An 18,751-nucleotide genomic window follows, 5' to 3' on the forward strand; every position below is an offset into this window, starting at 1 on the left:
CCTCCTCTTCGTCCCCGGCTCCGAGCACCCGCCGCCGCCGCCGCCCCGCGACGGGGCTCCCCCCTCCCCGCCCGGCGCCCCCCTCCGCCCGCCAGAGGAGGAGGGAGGCGGCGGCGGCGGCGGCCGGGCCGCCCTGGCACGGCAGATCCGCGAACGCTACGAGGAGGTGCTGCGTTACCGGCAGCACCGGCCGGCGGCGGGGCGGCGGCCGCTGCGGCCCCGGGAGCGGCGGCTGATGGACCTGGCGCCGCCGCCCCGTACCTCGGCGGAGCAGCCGCGGGGCCGAGGGGCGGCGGGGCCGTGGGCCGGAGCTTCGGCCGAGCTGTCGCTGGAGCCGCCGGTGCTGGGCTGCGGCGACATCCGCAATGTCAGCGGGGTGCAGTACCTGGGCTCGGGGTACACCAAGGCGGTCTACAAGGCGGTGCTCAACCGCACGCTGGCCGTGGCGCTGAAGGCGGTGGATTTCGGCGGGCACGACATCGCCCACTGCGTGCAGCAGTTCGCCGCCCTGGGGGACTGCTACCGCCTGGCCGCCTACAAGATCGTCAAGGAGATGATCCTGCTGCAGCGGCTGCGCCACGCCAACGTCCTGCAGGTGGGTGTGCTGCGCGGGAGCCCGCGGAAGACCCCGCCGAGCGGCGTGGGTTCCGCCGCTTCTCCGCCGGTCGCTCGGCTCCCGCTCCGGGCAACCTGTGGGCGCTACCGGCGTGAGCGGGGAGCGGGAGCCCACGGGGTTTACCCCACCACCACCCCCCCACGGTCGGTGGGTAGCCGCCGGTGCGGGGACGGAGATCCGCGCAGCCTCTCCTCCCCGTGGCCGGGCGGCGGGAGGCCCGTCGATGGGCGTTTTCCGCCGGCAGCCGCCTACCGTCAGCGGTACTCGGGCCCCGCCGAGAAGGGATTCGGCCCCTCCGTGCCGGGGAAAGGTGCCCGGTGTGGGGCTAACCCCAGCCCCCGCCGCGTCCTGCCCCCACGGCCGGCCTTGCGGGGTGCCTTCGGGTCGCCCTTCCTCGTGAAGGAAGGGGGAGAGGGGCTGAGGGGGGACTCGGGGGTTAAGAAGCACTCCCGAAACGTAGGGTCGGGGGGCAGAGGGGGCACCCCTGGCAGCCTCTGCGGCCACGGAGTCACCGGCCGGGACGGGCCGGGTGTCCACCTTGTCCGCACTTGCCAGAAGGGCTGCCTGGTGGGACTGTTCCACACCAGCGTGGAGCTCCACGGGTCCATTTGGATGTAAATGCTGGTATGGAAATTCCTCGTGCGTTTCGCATAGCGCGAGCGTTGCAGCGGAATAAAAAAAAAAAAAAATGAACGTTGGACCAGACGGTCTCACAGTAGGTGCTTTTTGAACTGAATCGAGTAAAGGAGTTTTGTGTTTCGGCAGCAGCAGCGGGAGTACCAGCTCCCCCACGAGAACTTCAGATCCCAACGATCAAAGCTCTCGAGTTTCATACGCTGTTCAAAGAAAGGGCAGTCATGATTTATCTACGACAAGAAAATAGATATTAACCTTCCTTCCTTGCTTCCTTCCTTCCTATTTCCATGTTATTTCCTCAGCGGTGCCAGGTCTCGCTATAATACATAAGGAGAACGACATGTAGCAAACTACAAAGAGCTGTGCTCCTGGGAAGGGTGTTACTTGCTCCCCTGTTGCTGTGGTGGATTATTATTGGGAAACCCGTGCTTGGGTGCAGCCATCGGTACTGATTGAGTTGACAGCAGGAAATACACCCTACAGTTGTAAACGCGGAGGGGATATTCCTCCCCCCACTCCCCAAAGATTGTTTTTCTTGCTGTGTGGAAGCGAGCTGGCCAGGTTGAGCTTGGAGTGTGTGCTTTCTGAAGTTGGGAGTCATTTCGGGAGTCATTTCGTGTTTCTTCCCCGTGTTACTCGGGTGTGGTTTTCTGCTCTGGAAAGATTAATTTGTGACTAGCTCGTCCTCCTCAAAAAAATGGAAGGGGGCTGATCTGCGTCTGTGAAGGGTCCCCGGCAGCCGCCCCCGGTGCTTCTGCCGGTGTGGGCAGCGGCTCCCCCGGCCCTGGGCTGCCCCGGCGGCCGAAAGGTGCCCGCAGCACCGCTCCCCCCGCGGTGGAGCCGCCCGAATTCACCCCCCCGCTTCATGGGGTCTGGAGGGGGAAGCGAAGGGGGGATGTGGGGTGTCCCTTGGCGAGGAGGGCCGGAGGGATGCGCGCCCCGCCGGGAAAAGGGTCTCATGGGCAAATACCCCGCCTGTTAATGAGGGCTTCAGATTTACATGCCACCCACCCGATTTTAAAATAGATGACGCTTAAATCGGAGACGTGTTTGCAGTTTCGTCGCGGTGTTGTCATCGCGTCTTCTTTGTCTGCCCTTAGCCACCAGCAGCCCCCCCCGCCCACCCAGCCCCCGCCGTCCCGCTTAACGGCATTGGATTCGGGGGGCGCAGGGGGCCGGGTTACCCCGGCGTCAGCGGGGGATAAACGTTTGACCAGACATTACCTTGAAAGGAGACTATAAAAACCGACCTGAGGAGCTTTATCTAGGCAGGGTTCGGGGCAGCCGTGTGGGCCAGGCGTGGTGCCACGCTGGAGTTGTAGAAACCAGTGCAGAAAACGGGCACTAGCGAGCGATGTGAAATTTATGGATTATGTCTCTGTTAAAATCTCAAAGGGGACAGGATCTACCCACTTCCAGAATGAGATATTATTATTATTATTATTATTATTATTATTATTATTATTATTATTATTATTATTATTATTTTCCCCAGCGGCAGCTGGCCCAGGGCTTGGAAATCACTGTCCAGGGTTTGCGGCCCAGGGAGAGGCAATCAGTTCAAAATCCCCTCCCCTCTCTTCTGGCTTCTGACAGGCGCTGCAGCTTCCCTGGGAGCAGTAGGACCCACACTGCCTGCAGATGCCACGGGCACCACGTAACATCTACCGGGCCAGCAAAGCCCGGCGGTTTTTCTGCCTTTCCTCCTCACCTCTTCTTTGCTCCTTCCCCTCCCCACCGGCGGCTCCCGACATACCCAAATACGAGCCGGCTGCTATAAATAGCTGGAAGGACATGCCACCCTCCTGCCACCCTGCCGTGCTGGGGGAGGGCCCCGGCTAGAGGCTGGAAAGGGGGAGCCCTGCGGGTTTGGGGCGACGCTTTACCCGCCTGCGTTGCCACCTGCCAGCGCCACCCGCCTGGGTCCCCGCAGCCGCCCGCCCGGCGCTGGGGACGCACCGGGGCCGCTTGAGGACAGCGGGAGGTCTTCCTCCGCACGCCGCAGGGGAAGGGAGGAAGAAGAGGGGAAGGAGAAGGAGCCCCGGCACCCGGGGACCCATCCACGGACGGTGCTGGGCCGCCGTGGGCAGGGGAGGGCGCGGCGGCGGCAGCCGGTTCTTCCCCGGGATGCCCGGTCCGATCCTCCCCCGGGATGCCCGGTTCTTCCCCGGGATGCGCGGTTCGGTCCTCCCCCACGCCCGGCCGCCCCGGGGCTGCCCCGGCCTCGGTCAGGGGCTATTCGGGGTGAATGCGTTCCTGAGCTTTTCTTTTGCTGGAAATAAAAGTTGCGTGTAGGTTCAGTTCTAGGAAAGGGGTTTTTCCTGTAAATCTCTGGCAGCTGACAGCCTGAAGTGTAGTTTGTAAGATAACAGGCTTGTTCTTTACTGTCTCAGCAGTTCCCATTCTGGCCTGTCTCTTGTCAAAATCAGCTTTTTTTTTTTTTCCTCTCCTTTTTTCCGTTTTTTTTTTTTTTTTTTTTTTTCCCCCCCTTTTAAAAAACTTTATTATACACCCTACAGTTGTAAACGCGGAGGGGATATTCCTCCCCCCACTCCCCAAAGATTGTTTTTCTTGCTGTGTGGAAGCGAGCTGGCCAGGTTGAGCTTGGAGTGTGTGCTTTCTGAAGTTGGGAGTCATTTCGGGAGTCATTTCGTGTTTCTTCCCCGTGTTACTCGGGTGTGGTTTTCTGCTCTGGAAAGATTAATTTGTGACTAGCTCGTCCTCCTCAAAAAAATGGAAGGGGGCTGATCTGCGTCTGTGAAGGGTCCCCGGCAGCCGCCCCCGGTGCTTCTGCCGGTGTGGGCAGCGGCTCCCCCGGCCCTGGGCTGCCCCGGCGGCCGAAAGGTGCCCGCAGCACCGCTCCCCCCGCGGTGGAGCCGCCCGAATTCACCCCCCCGCTTCATGGGGTCTGGAGGGGGAAGCGAAGGGGGGATGTGGGGTGTCCCTTGGCGAGGAGGGCCGGAGGGATGCGCGCCCCGCCGGGAAAAGGGTCTCATGGGCAAATACCCCGCCTGTTAATGAGGGCTTCAGATTTACATGCCACCCACCCGATTTTAAAATAGATGACGCTTAAATCGGAGACGTGTTTGCAGTTTCGTCGCGGTGTTGTCATCGCGTCTTCTTTGTCTGCCCTTAGCCCCCAGCAGCCCCCCCCGCCCACCCAGCACCCGCCGTCCCGCTTAACGGCATTGGATTCGGGGGGCGCAGGGGGCCGGGTTACCCCGGCGTCAGCGGGGGATAAACGTTTGACCAGACATTACCTTGAAAGGAGACTATAAAAACCGACCTGAGGAGCTTTATCTAGGCAGGGTTCGGGGCAGCCGTGTGGGCCAGGCGTGGTGCCACGCTGGAGTTGTAGAAACCAGTGCAGAAAACGGGCACTAGCGAGCGATGTGAAATTTATGGATTATGTCTCTGTTAAAATCTCAAAGGGGACAGGATCTACCCACTTCCAGAATGAGATATTATTATTATTATTATTATTATTATTATTATTATTATTATTATTATTATTATTATTATTTTCCCCAGCGGCAGCTGGCCCAGGGCTTGGAAATCACTGTCCAGGGTTTGCGGCCCAGGGAGAGGCAATCAGTTCAAAATCCCCTCCCCTCTCTTCTGGCTTCTGACAGGCGCTGCAGCTTCCCTGGGAGCAGTAGGACCCACACTGCCTGCAGATGCCACGGGCACCACGTAACATCTACCGGGCCAGCAAAGCCCGGCGGTTTTTCTGCCTTTCCTCCTCACCTCTTCTTTGCTCCTTCCCCTCCCCACCGGCGGCTCCCGACATACCCAAATACGAGCCGGCTGCTATAAATAGCTGGAAGGACATGCCACCCTCCTGCCACCCTGCCGTGCTGGGGGAGGGCCCCGGCTAGAGGCTGGAAAGGGGGAGCCCTGCGGGTTTGGGGCGACGCTTTACCCGCCTGCGTTGCCACCTGCCAGCGCCACCCGCCTGGGTCCCCGCAGCCGCCCGCCCGGCGCTGGGGACGCACCGGGGCCGCTTGAGGACAGCGGGAGGTCTTCCTCCGCACGCCGCAGGGGAAGGGAGGAAGAAGAGGGGAAGGAGAAGGAGCCCCGGCACCCGGGGACCCATCCACGGACGGTGCTGGGCCGCCGTGGGCAGGGGAGGGCGCGGCGGCGGCAGCCGGTTCTTCCCCGGGATGCCCGGTCCGATCCTCCCCCGGGATGCCCGGTTCTTCCCCGGGATGCGCGGTTCGGTCCTCCCCCACGCCCGGCCGCCCCGGGGCTGCCCCGGCCTCGGTCAGGGGCTATTCGGGGTGAATGCGTTCCTGAGCTTTTCTTTTGCTGGAAATAAAAGTTGCGTGTAGGTTCAGTTCTAGGAAAGGGGTTTTTCCTGTAAATCTCTGGCAGCTGACAGCCTGAAGTGTAGTTTGTAAGATAACAGGCTTGTTCTTTACTGTCTCAGCAGTTCCCATTCTGGCCTGTCTCTTGTCAAAATCAGCTTTTTTTTTTTTTCCTCTCCTTTTTTTTTTTTTTTTTTTTGTTAGCCATCCTTTTAAAAGACTTGATTATTGTACAATATACGATAGAGGGGGAAAAGAGCTCTTTCCAGAAAGTACCACTGCCTTCAGACAACATGCTGACACATCCACCGTGCCCTCCGCCTGGGGAACGAGCCCAGATGTGTCAGCTCCGGCAGATGTGGCGAAGCAAGTCTATCAAAAGGAACGGGGAAAACGAGAGGGAGAGCGGTTTGGCGTTAGCCATCGCTGAGGCGAGGGCTTCCTATTTTCATTGCCGTGCTCTGCCCATCCCCGGTGTGCCCGTCGGCGTGCCATCGCCCCCCGTGCCCCCCTCTGCTCGCCCCGGGCTGCCCGAGGTTGCCCGGGGGGGCAGGCGCTGGGAAGGGCAGGTGCAGGCGGCAGGGGAAAAGTATTTGCTTTGGAGTGGGGAAGAGAGGGGTAGTTCATTAAAGTTGATTTTTATAATGAAGGGCGCCGGGGAAGAGGGGGAACTGGGTCACTGATTTATTGTAGCGGCGGATTTAGCGGCCCGCTAATTGCTCTGCAGTCGCTGCGTGTCAGACGCGGGGCCTGATCTCTTCCTTTCCCTCCGCGCTGCGGTTTCTTTTCTTTGCCCGGTTCAAATGGTGCTGCCTGAATCCCCGGCTTTCCCTGCGTTTTAGTGGGGAAGATGATTTAGTGGGCTTTAATTCCTCCCTGCCCGTCTTTGAGGAAGAAAAGAAAATCAAACCATTTGCAGTTAATTTCAAACAATGAGCGCGATTGTAAAGACACAAAGGCGATGTTTGATTTACTGTAATAATGTAATTATAGCCCTGGAGTATCAGAATTAAGGGTGTTGCCATTCATGGGCATAAGCGGCTCTTTGGAGGCATTCTTTCTTCCTTTGCATTGCTGAAGCTGAAGAGAGGGGAGGGAAGGTTTGAGAGTGCAGACCTTTGGAAAATTGCAAGCTTATTTCTGTGACAGCTATTTATCAGCACTTCTAGTGTGAGTTCACAATGATTCATTTAAGAACGAGCTACCGCTTTCTTAAAAACAGACACAAAAGCTCAAGGAAAAGGGTTGGCTTTGTCTGAAGCCGGTGGAAGACACCAGCTGCTAACAGAGCCACTGGTTTGCTGACTGCCCAGACAAGGCCGTTTCACTTGGCTTATTTAGCTTTAGTGTAGAGTTAAAACATGCAAGTGAAATATTGGGATGGCATCAATGCTAAGAAAAGTCACCATCCGAGGTATGATGTCAAAGCAGTTTCTATGGGAATCGGTTCAGTTAGCACTGCTGTATTTTATTGACTTGTTTTAAATGGTCACAATTACAGAGAGAATATTTACCACTTAGAAAATTCATTGACTAAAATAGTACTGAAAATACTATGTCACTTGCTGTTGACAAGTTCAGTCGACTTAACATGTGCTAGCCGGTCATGATATTTTTAAATACCGATTTTTAAATGAGATTATTCTTTTCTTTATATGTGATAATTAACAGACATTTTACCCTGATGCTTTTCCTATACATATGCATAGCCAGCAGGATAGGGCAGTTTTAATTCCAATGTGAGAATTAAAACAGTAAAGCTTTGTATACAGTTTGCTGATTCCAAGTGGAAGTAGACAGTCTTTCCAAGTCCGAAGACAGTCAATATACAATTAATTTCCAGTGCAAACACATTTTTGTAGGGAGTGTATGTCTCTTGAAGGTCTGGTCCTTCCCCATCCTTCTTGCATGAATCCACTGTTGTTTTCACAGAAAGTGGGGGATGGAGGAGGGGAAGGGGAGATCAAGCCATGGTGGAAACAGCTACTCAGGGATCTCTTCCCTGTTGCCAGCGGGTGGGCATTGAATCCCCTTTGTGGTGGCAATGGTGCCGGATTCCCAGTAACAAGCCTTGATCTGCAGTTGGCTGGAGTGTGACCATGACAACTTTGGGAATGGCTGGTCTGAGAAGAGTGCTGTGATTGCCCATACCAGCTGGCGGGTGACTACATGGAGAGTTTGTCATTCTGAATTTTGGAGAACCCCAGCAGAGGTTTACAGCTCTTGGAAGCAAGCCTTTCAAAACGAAGCACCTGATGAGAATTAACCTTTTGGGCTGGGGCTGGGTGGGGTCTGACCATGTGTTCCACATAGAGTCATCAGTAGGGGATTGCTGCAAGTAGGAGGGACCTTTTAGACAGGGAATATTTTCTAATGCTTTTCTGAAGTAGCTCAGTTGAGCTGCTCTTGGGACAGGTTGGCTAAAGATGAAGGAGGCCACCACACATGGTGCAAGACCAGGCTGACACCATCTGTTTAACTGGCATTAGGATCAGAGGAACTTCAGGTCCAGGCAGATGAGCCTGCCAAATCCTGAAGAGGCAGCAGGAGAGGTTTGCACCACTCACTGGTGGCCACCTTCTTCTTGTAAAGCTGCCATCGCAGCTGCTTAGCGAGCAGAGATGGAGCTGCATCTTTGTCCTGGACACTGCTTGACAATGCTGTAGGTGCACCTTGCAGGAGACGAGGAATCTAAGTCACTTGGGCATCCTTCAAAATTGTTGGTGGTGGCCGATACAGGGGGTCAGCACTGGACATTTATGTGGGTGGAGAGAAAAAAGCAGGCAGTGCCACCTACTGATGGCTCGGTGGAGACAGCTCGCTGCTGCTAACAGATGTCCCCACAGCCCCAAGGAGCTTGGGGTGGAGTGGTGAAGGGCAGAGAGAGCAGACAGATGCGGTTTGGCGAGGAAAGAAGAATTACACAAAGTGCTTCTTTATTGCGAGACTGCTTCCCAAAAGGCCCAGATGTTATCCTGCACTTTTAAGAGTGAAGAAAGGATCTGTTAACAAGAACTCCAGAGCTGCTGGAAGCACAGAGCTGATACAATTGCAAACCAACTCTAACCGTTCGTGTCACTGGAAGGCAAGCTATACATCTTGATGCTGAAGTCGCCAAATAACGTTTTATCCCATTGATTTGCATGGGATGGCAGAAGGTGTGCAACTTGCAAAGCTGTTGGCAGGAACAGTTTTCCGTAAGGCATGTGCCATCACACATAAGTTAACAGGGCTACATCGCCCGTCCTTTTGAGAGCAGCATTCATAAAACTAATCCCAATCATTTGTTGAATGATTTCTGTGATTGCTTCTCAGTTTTATGTGCCATGTAAATCATTCCAGAAGACTCTGGTTTGAATTTCTGCCTCCTTTATGGGAGCTGATGACTTGCAACCTCATCCAATTTCCTTCAGGGGAGCCCAGCAATTGCTCCTTCTGCACAGCAGCTCGCGGAGATCGCTGGTCACCACGGGATGCTGTGGGTACCATCAAGTTCTCCCTTGCTGCTTGCCTTGTTCCACAGGAGCAACAATGAGTGAGCAAGGCCACTCCACCCTGTGAATATCCTGGCCTGGAAATTAGTTATGACCAGGGCAGAATTGCAACAGAAAGCGGGAGTTTTGTAGAGTTTCTCTTTTCACTCCCTGCCTTGTCCCCCCCATCCAAATGTGGAGTAGTTAGGGACTCCTCTTCTCCCTGGTAGCCAGTGATAGGACACGTGGGAACGGTTCAGAGCTGCACCAGGGAGGTTTAGACTGGACGTTAGGAAGCATTTCTTTAGCACGAGGGGGATCAAACACTGGAACAGGCTTCCTAGAGAGGTGGTCGATGACCCAAGCCTGTCAGTGTTTAAGAGGTGTTTGGGCAATGCCCTTAATAACATGCTTGAACTTTTGGTCAGCCCTAAAGTGGTCAGGCAGTTGGACTAGATGATTCTTGTAGGTCCCTTCCAACTGAAATGATCCCATCCTAGCCTATCGTATCCTGTCCTTGCAATGTATGGTTGTGGCCCTTGCGTACACGCTCTGTCTTGTTGCAGCCGTATTTTGGGAAGGGCTGGTGAGGCTGTGGTGCCAAGCCAAGGAGGCAGATGACCCCTGGAAGGGCACACCAGGGCTGGCAGAGCTCTGGCCCCCCTGCTCACTGCACAGACACAGAGAGCATTGGTGGGCTCAGGTGTGAGCTGGCCCACACTTAGAAGCGTTGCAGCCCTGGTTTATGAGTGTCTGTGTCAGATACACAAGCTGGGGTTTTTTAAAAGGTCTTTTTCATGGATTTTTGTGCCAACACAGTCATCTGATGGTGCAGATAGGTGCCTTGTGGCATCTGACTCCCATTGCAATTTTTCATTTCTGCGACGGCCCTGAAAAACCTGACAAGAACGAGTTCTCACAGGCACTATGCTAATACTAATATTGACTCTAGACTAATTTTAAAAGAGTTGTTATTTTTTGTCACACTCAGCTGAACCACTCAGTTTAGGTAGTAGACACTAAACATGGATGTTTTATATTGTTTTAGGACAAATTTGGAACAACATAGTTTAGAAAGAGTGACTTTTTTCTTGGACTATGTGGCTGCAGATAGACTCCAAGCTTATTTTAAAGCTCTCCATGATAAAGTACACAGTGCTAAGGCTCAGATACCTAAGAAAGAAGAATTATACAGTCGGGTCTAATGAATGCAAGTCAAACTTTTCCAAACATGCGGTGCACAGAGGTTATTTGATAGTTCTGTAGTGCAAAATCACATCACGAGAAGGGTTAATCTGGCGGTGTGGTGGAACTGAATGCAGTCCTGTGGCTGGAGGTCAGGGGAGCTTCTGGTCTGGCTATTTACAAGATAATGAACTGTGCCTGCACTGATATCAGCCCGTTTCCATTGAAATCCCGGTTGTATGAGTGATCTATTTGTCTTCACTGGGAGGCTTTACAAGAGTAGGCTACTTGTGTGACTAAATATTTGCAGGGTTGGGCCTTGAGCTTGTGCAGTGCAATGCAAATTCAAAGTGCTGTAAATGTTTTTAGTAGAAGAATTTTCCACTTCAGAGTATAAGGAAAGCAGGGAGAGTAAAAGGGAGGAGATAACGTTACTAAACCATAAGATTATAGCCAACGTGATATGTGTCAGAACAGCAAGTATATATGTATACACATACACACACATATAAAATATATGAAGGTATCTGTGAACCTCTGTGGATATACCGACAGATATGGTTAGATATACATATGTGTGCATTTCTAAATAATACGTGCCAATTTTGCTATTAATGACCTTCCATGTTTAGTAACAGTGCCAGATATGAGATTCTTGTACCTTCTAGCTCTTCTGGAGTTTAGTGCTAATCATAATAATGCATTTATAAATAAAAGCCTAGGCAGAGCTGTGAATTTAGAGCTTAATATTTGGATTACTCGCTGCTTGCTGTTGGTCCCAGTATCCAGCAGCAGAGGATAGCTTTCAACGTGCAGTTTTTGTCCCGTTCTTGAAAAGTTCTGAGTGGTTTTGGGGATGCCCTGTATGAGTGTCTTTTCCCAATGAAGCTCAGCACTTGGCAGGGCTTGTTTGCTGGATTTCAATGAGGAGAATCAATTCGCTTCTCATGCGTCATCTCTCTATATCCTGTAGCAGGAGGGCTGATGTTGAATCAACCTTTATTTAGTTTAGGCCTTTCAGGGAACCCATCCTTTTTCCAGTGAGGTGCGTGTTACAGGTTTGCAGATGCTTTTGGGCTGGGTAGGTGTGGCAATATAAAAAAAAAAAGAAATAATGTATTTATATATATACACACAATATTTGTATCTGTATTTTAATATGTTTTTAATGTATTGTGTATAGAAACATACGCATATGTATGCTATATATATACAAGTATGTGTGTTTGCGTGTATATTTATATATGTATATACCATCAGCTATGAAGGGAAGTATTTATAGCCCAAGGGATGACTAGATCTTAGAGTGACATATACGTCTCACATCACGTATCGGTAAATCACAGCTGTATCGGGCAGCACTGAATGTTCCTGCTCTCGCAGGGATTGTCCCAGTGCTCCAGGGATGAAAGGTAAATCCAAGGATTGGTTGCATAAAAAATATTACATTCATTTCGATAACAATAAAGTAGCAAGAGCTTCTAAATTGTGCTGCTGCGGTTTTGACATGTAGCAGCTCAAACAAATGGCTCATCAGATGGCTACCAATGTCAGTGGGAGTTTTTTATTTCCCCTGGGCACCAAGTCACTACAAAATACAGTCTCGACACAACCAGTTTTGATTAAGTAACCCTGTGTCCATGTATTTTTGAAATTAAAGGCTGTGGCAAGTGTTGACTACTGTTGCTTTTCATAAAAATGAGATCTATTTTTTTTTCTATTGTGTTGAGCAGTTGGGCCTTAGTGTAGTAAGTTTGGGCAAGTCCAAATTAAAAGAGAAGAGCATTAGGTTTCTAGAAATTCTGGTGTGATGCAGTTGAGCCTGTCACTTATAACAGTCTGGTAATAGTGTTCTTGAAGTTCTTGTTCCTGGGAAGTCTCATGTTCATTGAAGAAAAAAGGGCGAAATTGCCAGCTTTTGTGGTTGTAGAGGAAATCTAAAGACTCTTAACATTGAGGGCTAAAAATTAGCATGGCAAGGAAAGGGATTTGCAATGTGTTGTAACTTTTGGGGAAGTGGGATGATGTGTGTGTGTGAGTTCTGTCCTGCAGCAGCCGGGGCAGCGGTTCTCCCGCGGCCTGGCAGAGCCCTGGACACCACAGGGAAGGTGGCCACAACCCCGGTCGGAGAAGGTGGCTGGTCCTACCCTTCCTGACTCTATAAATGAAATGCAGCCCTTCGGCAGAGGTTCTGGCTTGACATTTATTTTTCTGAAAATCCAGTTAGGGTGCCTACGCCAATGCAGGAGGGCCCGCTGTTTGCACAGACTTACCCTGCTGATGACAGCTTAATAAGCTCCTTTATTTTGTGTTTTTATTCAGTAAGCTTGTCGGCTTTTGTGTAGGGGCTGACCTCTGCTTTTGCCTTCCCCACCGCCTCTGAAAGGGGCACCTCCGTCCCCATCATTTGTAGTAAAAGGGAATTGTAAAGGGAAGTGGACCGACCGGCCATAGGGACATGGGCTCCTAGAAAGCAGAATGATGTTCCTTGGGGCTGGCCCTGGATGCCCAGTGTGCCAAAAATCTACCCAAGTCAGTGGGAGTTTTGGGTGCACAAGGGCTAATGCAGGACCAAGCCTTGATGACTGAGAAAATCCAAACAGGGAGGGAAGGACTCGGTAAACTCAGAGTGAATTACGGCACACGATGTGAGAACAGGTCAACATTTTGTCTCTGGCATACGTTTCTCTAAACAGAGAGAAAGGCATCCCAATATTGTGACTGTTTGCTATTAGATTCTACACAATATTGGGGTGGCGTTTAAATGCAGTGACTTGAGATAGCAAAAAGATGTGGGATTGTATTTCTTTCCATTCATTTAATTGGAACCATGCTGAAAAGGCGTATGAAAACCATCACTCATGAATATATCTAAAGTGCAGCTTTGCAACGCTGAGAATGATGTCCAACCTAATAGAATTGCAGATAGAGGAGATATTTTGGCTCATCTTTTGCTTCCAGTTATATTCAGTTTCCCCGTGTGGTTATTTTTCTTTTTATTGTGTGCATTCAGCTATCTGTTCCTTACTTCACTGTCTGGGAATACAAACCATTTTGTCTCATTTCAGACCTTAAAATGGATTGGACAAAAACGAAAAGGAAAGGGGGAAAAAAAAATATTTTGGGCAATACCTCTCTACTTGTTTCTATGTCTTAATAAGTTGGCTTCTTAAGCAAAAAGCCTAAGAATTACGGTCTTGGAATATTTTGCCTCTGTATATGCTGTGTATTTTGTAACATCTGTATGCTGGGTGGTGGTTCATCAGGAGAGGATGAATGTAACCATTTTAGATGCTTAACTGGCTGTTGGGACTTGCCCAGTTTGTAATCATGGTAATTGCACATACAAATATGGCCATGTAATTACATGTGCGTTTTTGCATTTTAGTTTCAGGAGTTCATTTAGAAAAGTATAAATGTGGCCCAATAAATCCTTTATATCTCAGACTTCTGTGCTTTTATAACTCTATATAATTATGTAATAATCCTGCATCTGGAGAAGTTTCACTTAAATAAAAGCAATAAAGAGCTCAAGTTAGATTATATTTTTTTTGAGTGAGACCTACACTAACTTGCTCAGTACTGTGTTTTTCAGCTTGTAGGATTGATTAAGTTCAGCAGTACTCGTACCAGAAAATTTTCTTGTGAGAATAAAGAACAATTTTGTATGACACCAAAACTGGATCAGGTCATTTAAGCTTCCGCAATGACTGAAGTGATTAAATGTGTGTTAATATAGTAAAATATACACTGAATAGTCAGATACCCAGGCAGTGAAGAACTTTTGCCAAGGTACACGTTGAGTACTAAAATGAAAGAATTACTTACGAACGAAGTTTCAGCTCTCTGAGAGCAAAACTAAATCATTATTATTACTATTGGCATTCATGGGTTGAGATAAAATAGACAGAAATAGATACTGTAATTAATTTCTACTTATGTGTTCATATGCACATCAATAGATAAGAGGACTAATTTCTCAGTATTTTGTGTGCACAGATAAGTGTGTGTTATGTTTTTATAATCAAATGAATATATAATTGTTGTTTGTCGTCTGAATTTCTATTCCTGGAACGGTTTTCACGAGTGTTGAGAATGTCTAATGAAGACATATCTTTTTTTTGTATTCAGTGTTACCGTGACCCAACAGTTATTGTGATACTGCCATTTCCCAGTCTGGATTGCTTGCTAATTTCCCTTATGGCTTTTCCCCCAGTGGATAGTGTTACTGTGCTAAAGACAAGAGCTGAGATGCAGCTCAGATGATGCAGAAACAGATGTTAGATTTTGACACTTGGACGGGAAGGTTTCCAAACCTAATGAGCGTCATCCCACCTTCTTAGTCTGCCCCTACCCGAGAGAGACGTGAAATACCTAGTGAGAACTGCAGAATCCATCTTGCCTCTTGGGTTAAATATTTTAATTTAATTTCATTTTTTGTCAGTTCAGGAGGCTTAAACAGAATTGTGCTGATGTGTTACTCTAAGACAGTTTGCAGCACACAAAGATTTAACTCCTGTCAAAAAGCTGCACAAAAATGGTGTCGCAGAGGATATGGAACAAACCCAAGTGTGTGTGACTGGCTCTAGAGTGAGAAACGATTGCTGTTGAAATCTTCATCATGGTTGTGGCAGTAAAGAGAAAGGTCCCTTTTCCTGTTTCAAATGTTCGTGTCGGCATTTAGCACAAATTCTCTGTTGTGCATTGATGCCAAAATCTTTTCGGCATGTTTTAAAATAAAATCTCCTAGCTCTTTTTCATGTTTAGGTTAATGTCCGTGTTTAAGCAGCTGTTTTGAAATACAGCGCTGTTTTTACACCAAAAAGAAAAATTGTTTACTTCTTTTACATTTTTTGGCACCCTTTTTTTTTCTGTTTAAATGTAGACAGCTACAGTCAGAGCTAGCAGAACAGTTCGTAACAAACCCCGTATTTGCTGACTTTTAGCCTGGTCTTTGCTTTTCTGTTCTGGGAGGGTCCCAAGCCATAAGAACATGCTTGATACTCGAATCTGCTCTCAGCGGTTGTCTTCAGCCTCGCACCGCTCCCTCCAGCCATGGCACTCGCTGCTCTGGTTCTCTGTTTTCCTGCTGCATTAGGCTGCATGAGCCTGGCTTCTTCTGCAGGGCCGTATCCACGTCCCCTGAGCTCTGAGGACACGCTCACCATCTTCCCTGAGCTTTCTTAAAAAGTCAAATTACTCAGGGCAAGGCAGTAGAGGAATAGCAGCAGGGCGGTTTTTTTTTAATGCTGCATTTTCACACAGATCCTTTTACTGTATGGTTTATTTGACTGGGGGCAAAGATTACATTTAATTTTATTTCATGTGCATGCTGTTCTGGCTGGAAAGATGCAATCAGATCCTTATCAGGCTTATTTAACTGCCTCTCTGCCAGGGCTTGGCAGGGAGTTTGTAAAAGCCTGTCGCCCAGCCCTGACAGACATTGTCCCACTCCATATAAAGCAAGACATCTCTTCACAGTCTTTAAATATTCTTCTTGTGCAATTATTTGTGCAAGTGAAAATTAATCATTCAAATGTCCTTGGAAAGCAAATACAAGAAGGAGCTGGAGCGTAGCCGAAATTGCCATTTAAATGCTTTTAAATTGAAGAAGCTACTGGCAGATAATGTTTTGGAGTAGTTGTCCTTCTTTAACAATACTGCACACAAAAGTCCATCGAGTATAGCAAGAGGCAATGTCTGGCTGGGAAAAGATAAGTTTTGGCATTTCAATTGCTTTTCAAGCTACCGTGTCATTGAAACACACATTGCCACTCGATGCACAAACAGTAGTCCTATGGGAAATGTCATTAAAAGCTATCTTGTGATGTCTTTTAAGGAGAAAGTCAGTCTTACTTAGTCAGGTATTGCACAGCCTAAACTATTTTTCCTCAGAATTCTGTTTCTGGATATTTCTTTTTTTTTTTTTTCTCCTAAACATTCATTGAGATAAGATCCTGTGCAGAAGGGTACACAGGAGGCACTTCACTGGCCTTGTGCTGTATGGTGCCCTCAGAAGACTCTGCTGGCTAATTGGGCAGTTTCAAGGCAGTGTTCCTCAAATGAGAGTACAGAAAAAGCTATTTGGAGTTGACTTCAAGGCGATATAGTGTGGCGAGCTCAGGGCCTTGTAAGAAATGCTTACTTTGCCTGTCACACCCAGGGAGAAATATAAAAGCATGCTAAAGTACATTACACTGATATTGCCTGGTTGTGATTTTTTTTTTTTTTTTTTTTTTTTCAGCTCTATGGCTATTGCTACCAAGATAGCAATGACATCCCAGACACACTGACGACCATTACTGAACTAGGCTCGCCTTTGGAGATGATTCAGCTTTTACAGACTTCCTGGGAAGACAGATTTCGAGTGAGTAACAACTGTTTTAAATGGACTTTTAAGAGAGTGATGAATACAAAATAACATTTAGCACAAGGCAGGGGTTATGTACTACGTAGTGCAATTCACATTTATGAAACATTTGCTTTGTGTGTGATTACATCTTGGTTTAGAAACAACATTTAGCACTCCCTTTCTGCAGTGTTTAAGATATTGTGCTATTTTGGCCGTCGATGTTATCTAAGTTGTGGCCAGTTATGTGCTTTTTACATGGTATCTTCAAACATTTCTTACTTGTTAAAGCTCGAGGCCCAGGATTTTTGGCGTTGAGCATTGTGCTCTGCAACTGGGATTTAAACAATAGAAGGATGTTACATTTCTCTGCTGATCCTTATCGTAGGTTGGTTTTAGAATTGTTTTCTACTGCTTCCTGCTCGGTTCGTCTTTTACTGGGGGGAAGAGTGAAATAAATGTACACAAACCTCAAACCCGGGTTGTCCACCGCGTTGGCAATCTACCAGAAGCACGAAGGTCACACTTAATTTGTCCGAAATGAAGCCAGACTGCAGCAATGCTTTGATCAAGACAGCGCTGTCTCGCTCAGTGTACATTGGGACGTGTCGTTGGCTGAGGTTAACTCACTCCCCGAGAGGTTGCGAGGCAGCAGCAGCCTTCATCTACATGGCTGTGGATTGCAGGGCTCTATCTGTACCCGAAAATTAAAAGTGCACCCAGCTGACCTCGGAGATGAACCAGCAAGGTGCTGCCCATGTCTGTATGGGTGAATTCTTTCCCTTGTCCCTGCTTCTCAAATACAGGACCTGTCTTCAGCTCATCTCCTCCAGGGAATGCACAGAAAGGGGTTTTACAGCAACTGCCTACAAAGTAAATCACCAAGAGATACATTCAGTTATGGGTAATAAAGGTGGAAGTTTCTTTCCAGCATGGATATTTCTGCGTGAGCAATTGCAAAGGGAGATGAAGGAGAATTAGATGAAGGTGCTGAGCTGATTCACAGAGGTGGAACTCTTTCATTCCTGAAACATTCCTGTGCCCGCTGTAATGATGTCTTAGATAATGACATGCCCGTTAGCTTCTCTAGGACGCATCTAATGTAGAGAAGAAGGAGGAAATAAAATAATATCTTCTTGATAGGTGAGGCTTGTTTGTCCTGAAAATGGCTGCATAAATATTTGACCTTACTCCTACAAATAATAATTCTTGTGTGTTGAGGGACTGGGCAGTAAGCTTGCTCTCCCGACCCACACCTCTGTGCTCAGTAGAATGGCATGATACCGAGCGAAGCCTTCCCGTGTTTGCTGAAAGCCTGTGGTAGGGGGGCACCTGGCAGCATCCCATCGGGGTAGGTCACAGGGATTCCCAGTGCAGGAGCAGGGGCTTTTTGGAGTTTGAGAAAAGGCAGTAATTCCAGATGACAGCCTGTTTTTTTTTTATTCAAGCTAAATTCTGGGTTCGCTGGCAATTGAAGATACAAGTGTTATAGGTTGGTTTGGGCTGGATGTGCTTTTTACATGCAGTGTATTGCAGGAGGGCACGTACATGAGTCCTGTGTTCATAACCAGGCCTGTGTTCATCCACGCCTACAGACATCTGTGTGTGAACTGTGGTATCCTGTAAGCAGGATAAAAATGTTCCAGTCTGGTCAAGCAGGGGAATGATTATGGAAGTGTACAGTAGTCCTAATGTCCCACAGGCAAAGGGTCTGTGAGAGATAACTTCAGACACGCTCAGCTTTCTTATGAGGGATGCATTTAGGTGCTCCCCCGGGTATACCATTTATGCCCTGGGACTGAATTTGGATTTGACTACTTCAATGCACGTGGCCTTAACAGTGTATTTGAACCGAAACCAAAGATTATATGTGAACAATAAAAAGCTTGCTAGACTGAATAAGACCTGTTATTAATTTAATACATAGAATAAAAATTCCAGTATTTAACTGTGTTCATATTAATGCTACATTTACATTAATATGTTACATAGACTGCAAAGGAATGCAAGAATTGAGAACAGTACTTTGGTAAGGAGGCTGAGTTCAACATTCATTGAGTTTGCTGTCTAATAACAGTTACTCAAATTTGTAACCTGCAATGGAAAAGTGCAGCATCAGTGCAGAGCTCCCTCCCCACCCTCCAAGTGGCACATGAGGTCCATCAAGGTAGACCCACCAAGGTAG

The 18,751-nt window shown here is 48.7% G+C and overlaps 1 protein-coding gene across 1 annotated transcript in view; it reads left to right on the plus strand.

Moving 5' to 3' along the window:
- Positions 1–5: 5 nt before the first annotated feature.
- Positions 6–18,751, plus strand: part of PKDCC (protein kinase domain containing, cytoplasmic) — a gene marked incomplete at its 5' end in the record, with an annotated part of 39,278 nt that continues 20,532 nt past the window's right edge. Inside the window, 3 exons of the mRNA XM_014950472.1 lie at positions 6–10; positions 52–595; positions 16,462–16,584. Of these exons, the coding sequence (XP_014805958.1) occupies positions 6–10; positions 52–595; positions 16,462–16,584 (672 nt within the window). The remainder of the gene's footprint in view (positions 11–51; positions 596–16,461; positions 16,585–18,751) is intronic.

Source organism: Calidris pugnax, unplaced genomic scaffold (assembly GCF_001431845.1).
Source record: "Calidris pugnax isolate Ruff unplaced genomic scaffold, ASM143184v1 scaffold24, whole genome shotgun sequence".
Taxonomy (NCBI): domain Eukaryota; kingdom Metazoa; phylum Chordata; class Aves; order Charadriiformes; family Scolopacidae; genus Calidris; species Calidris pugnax.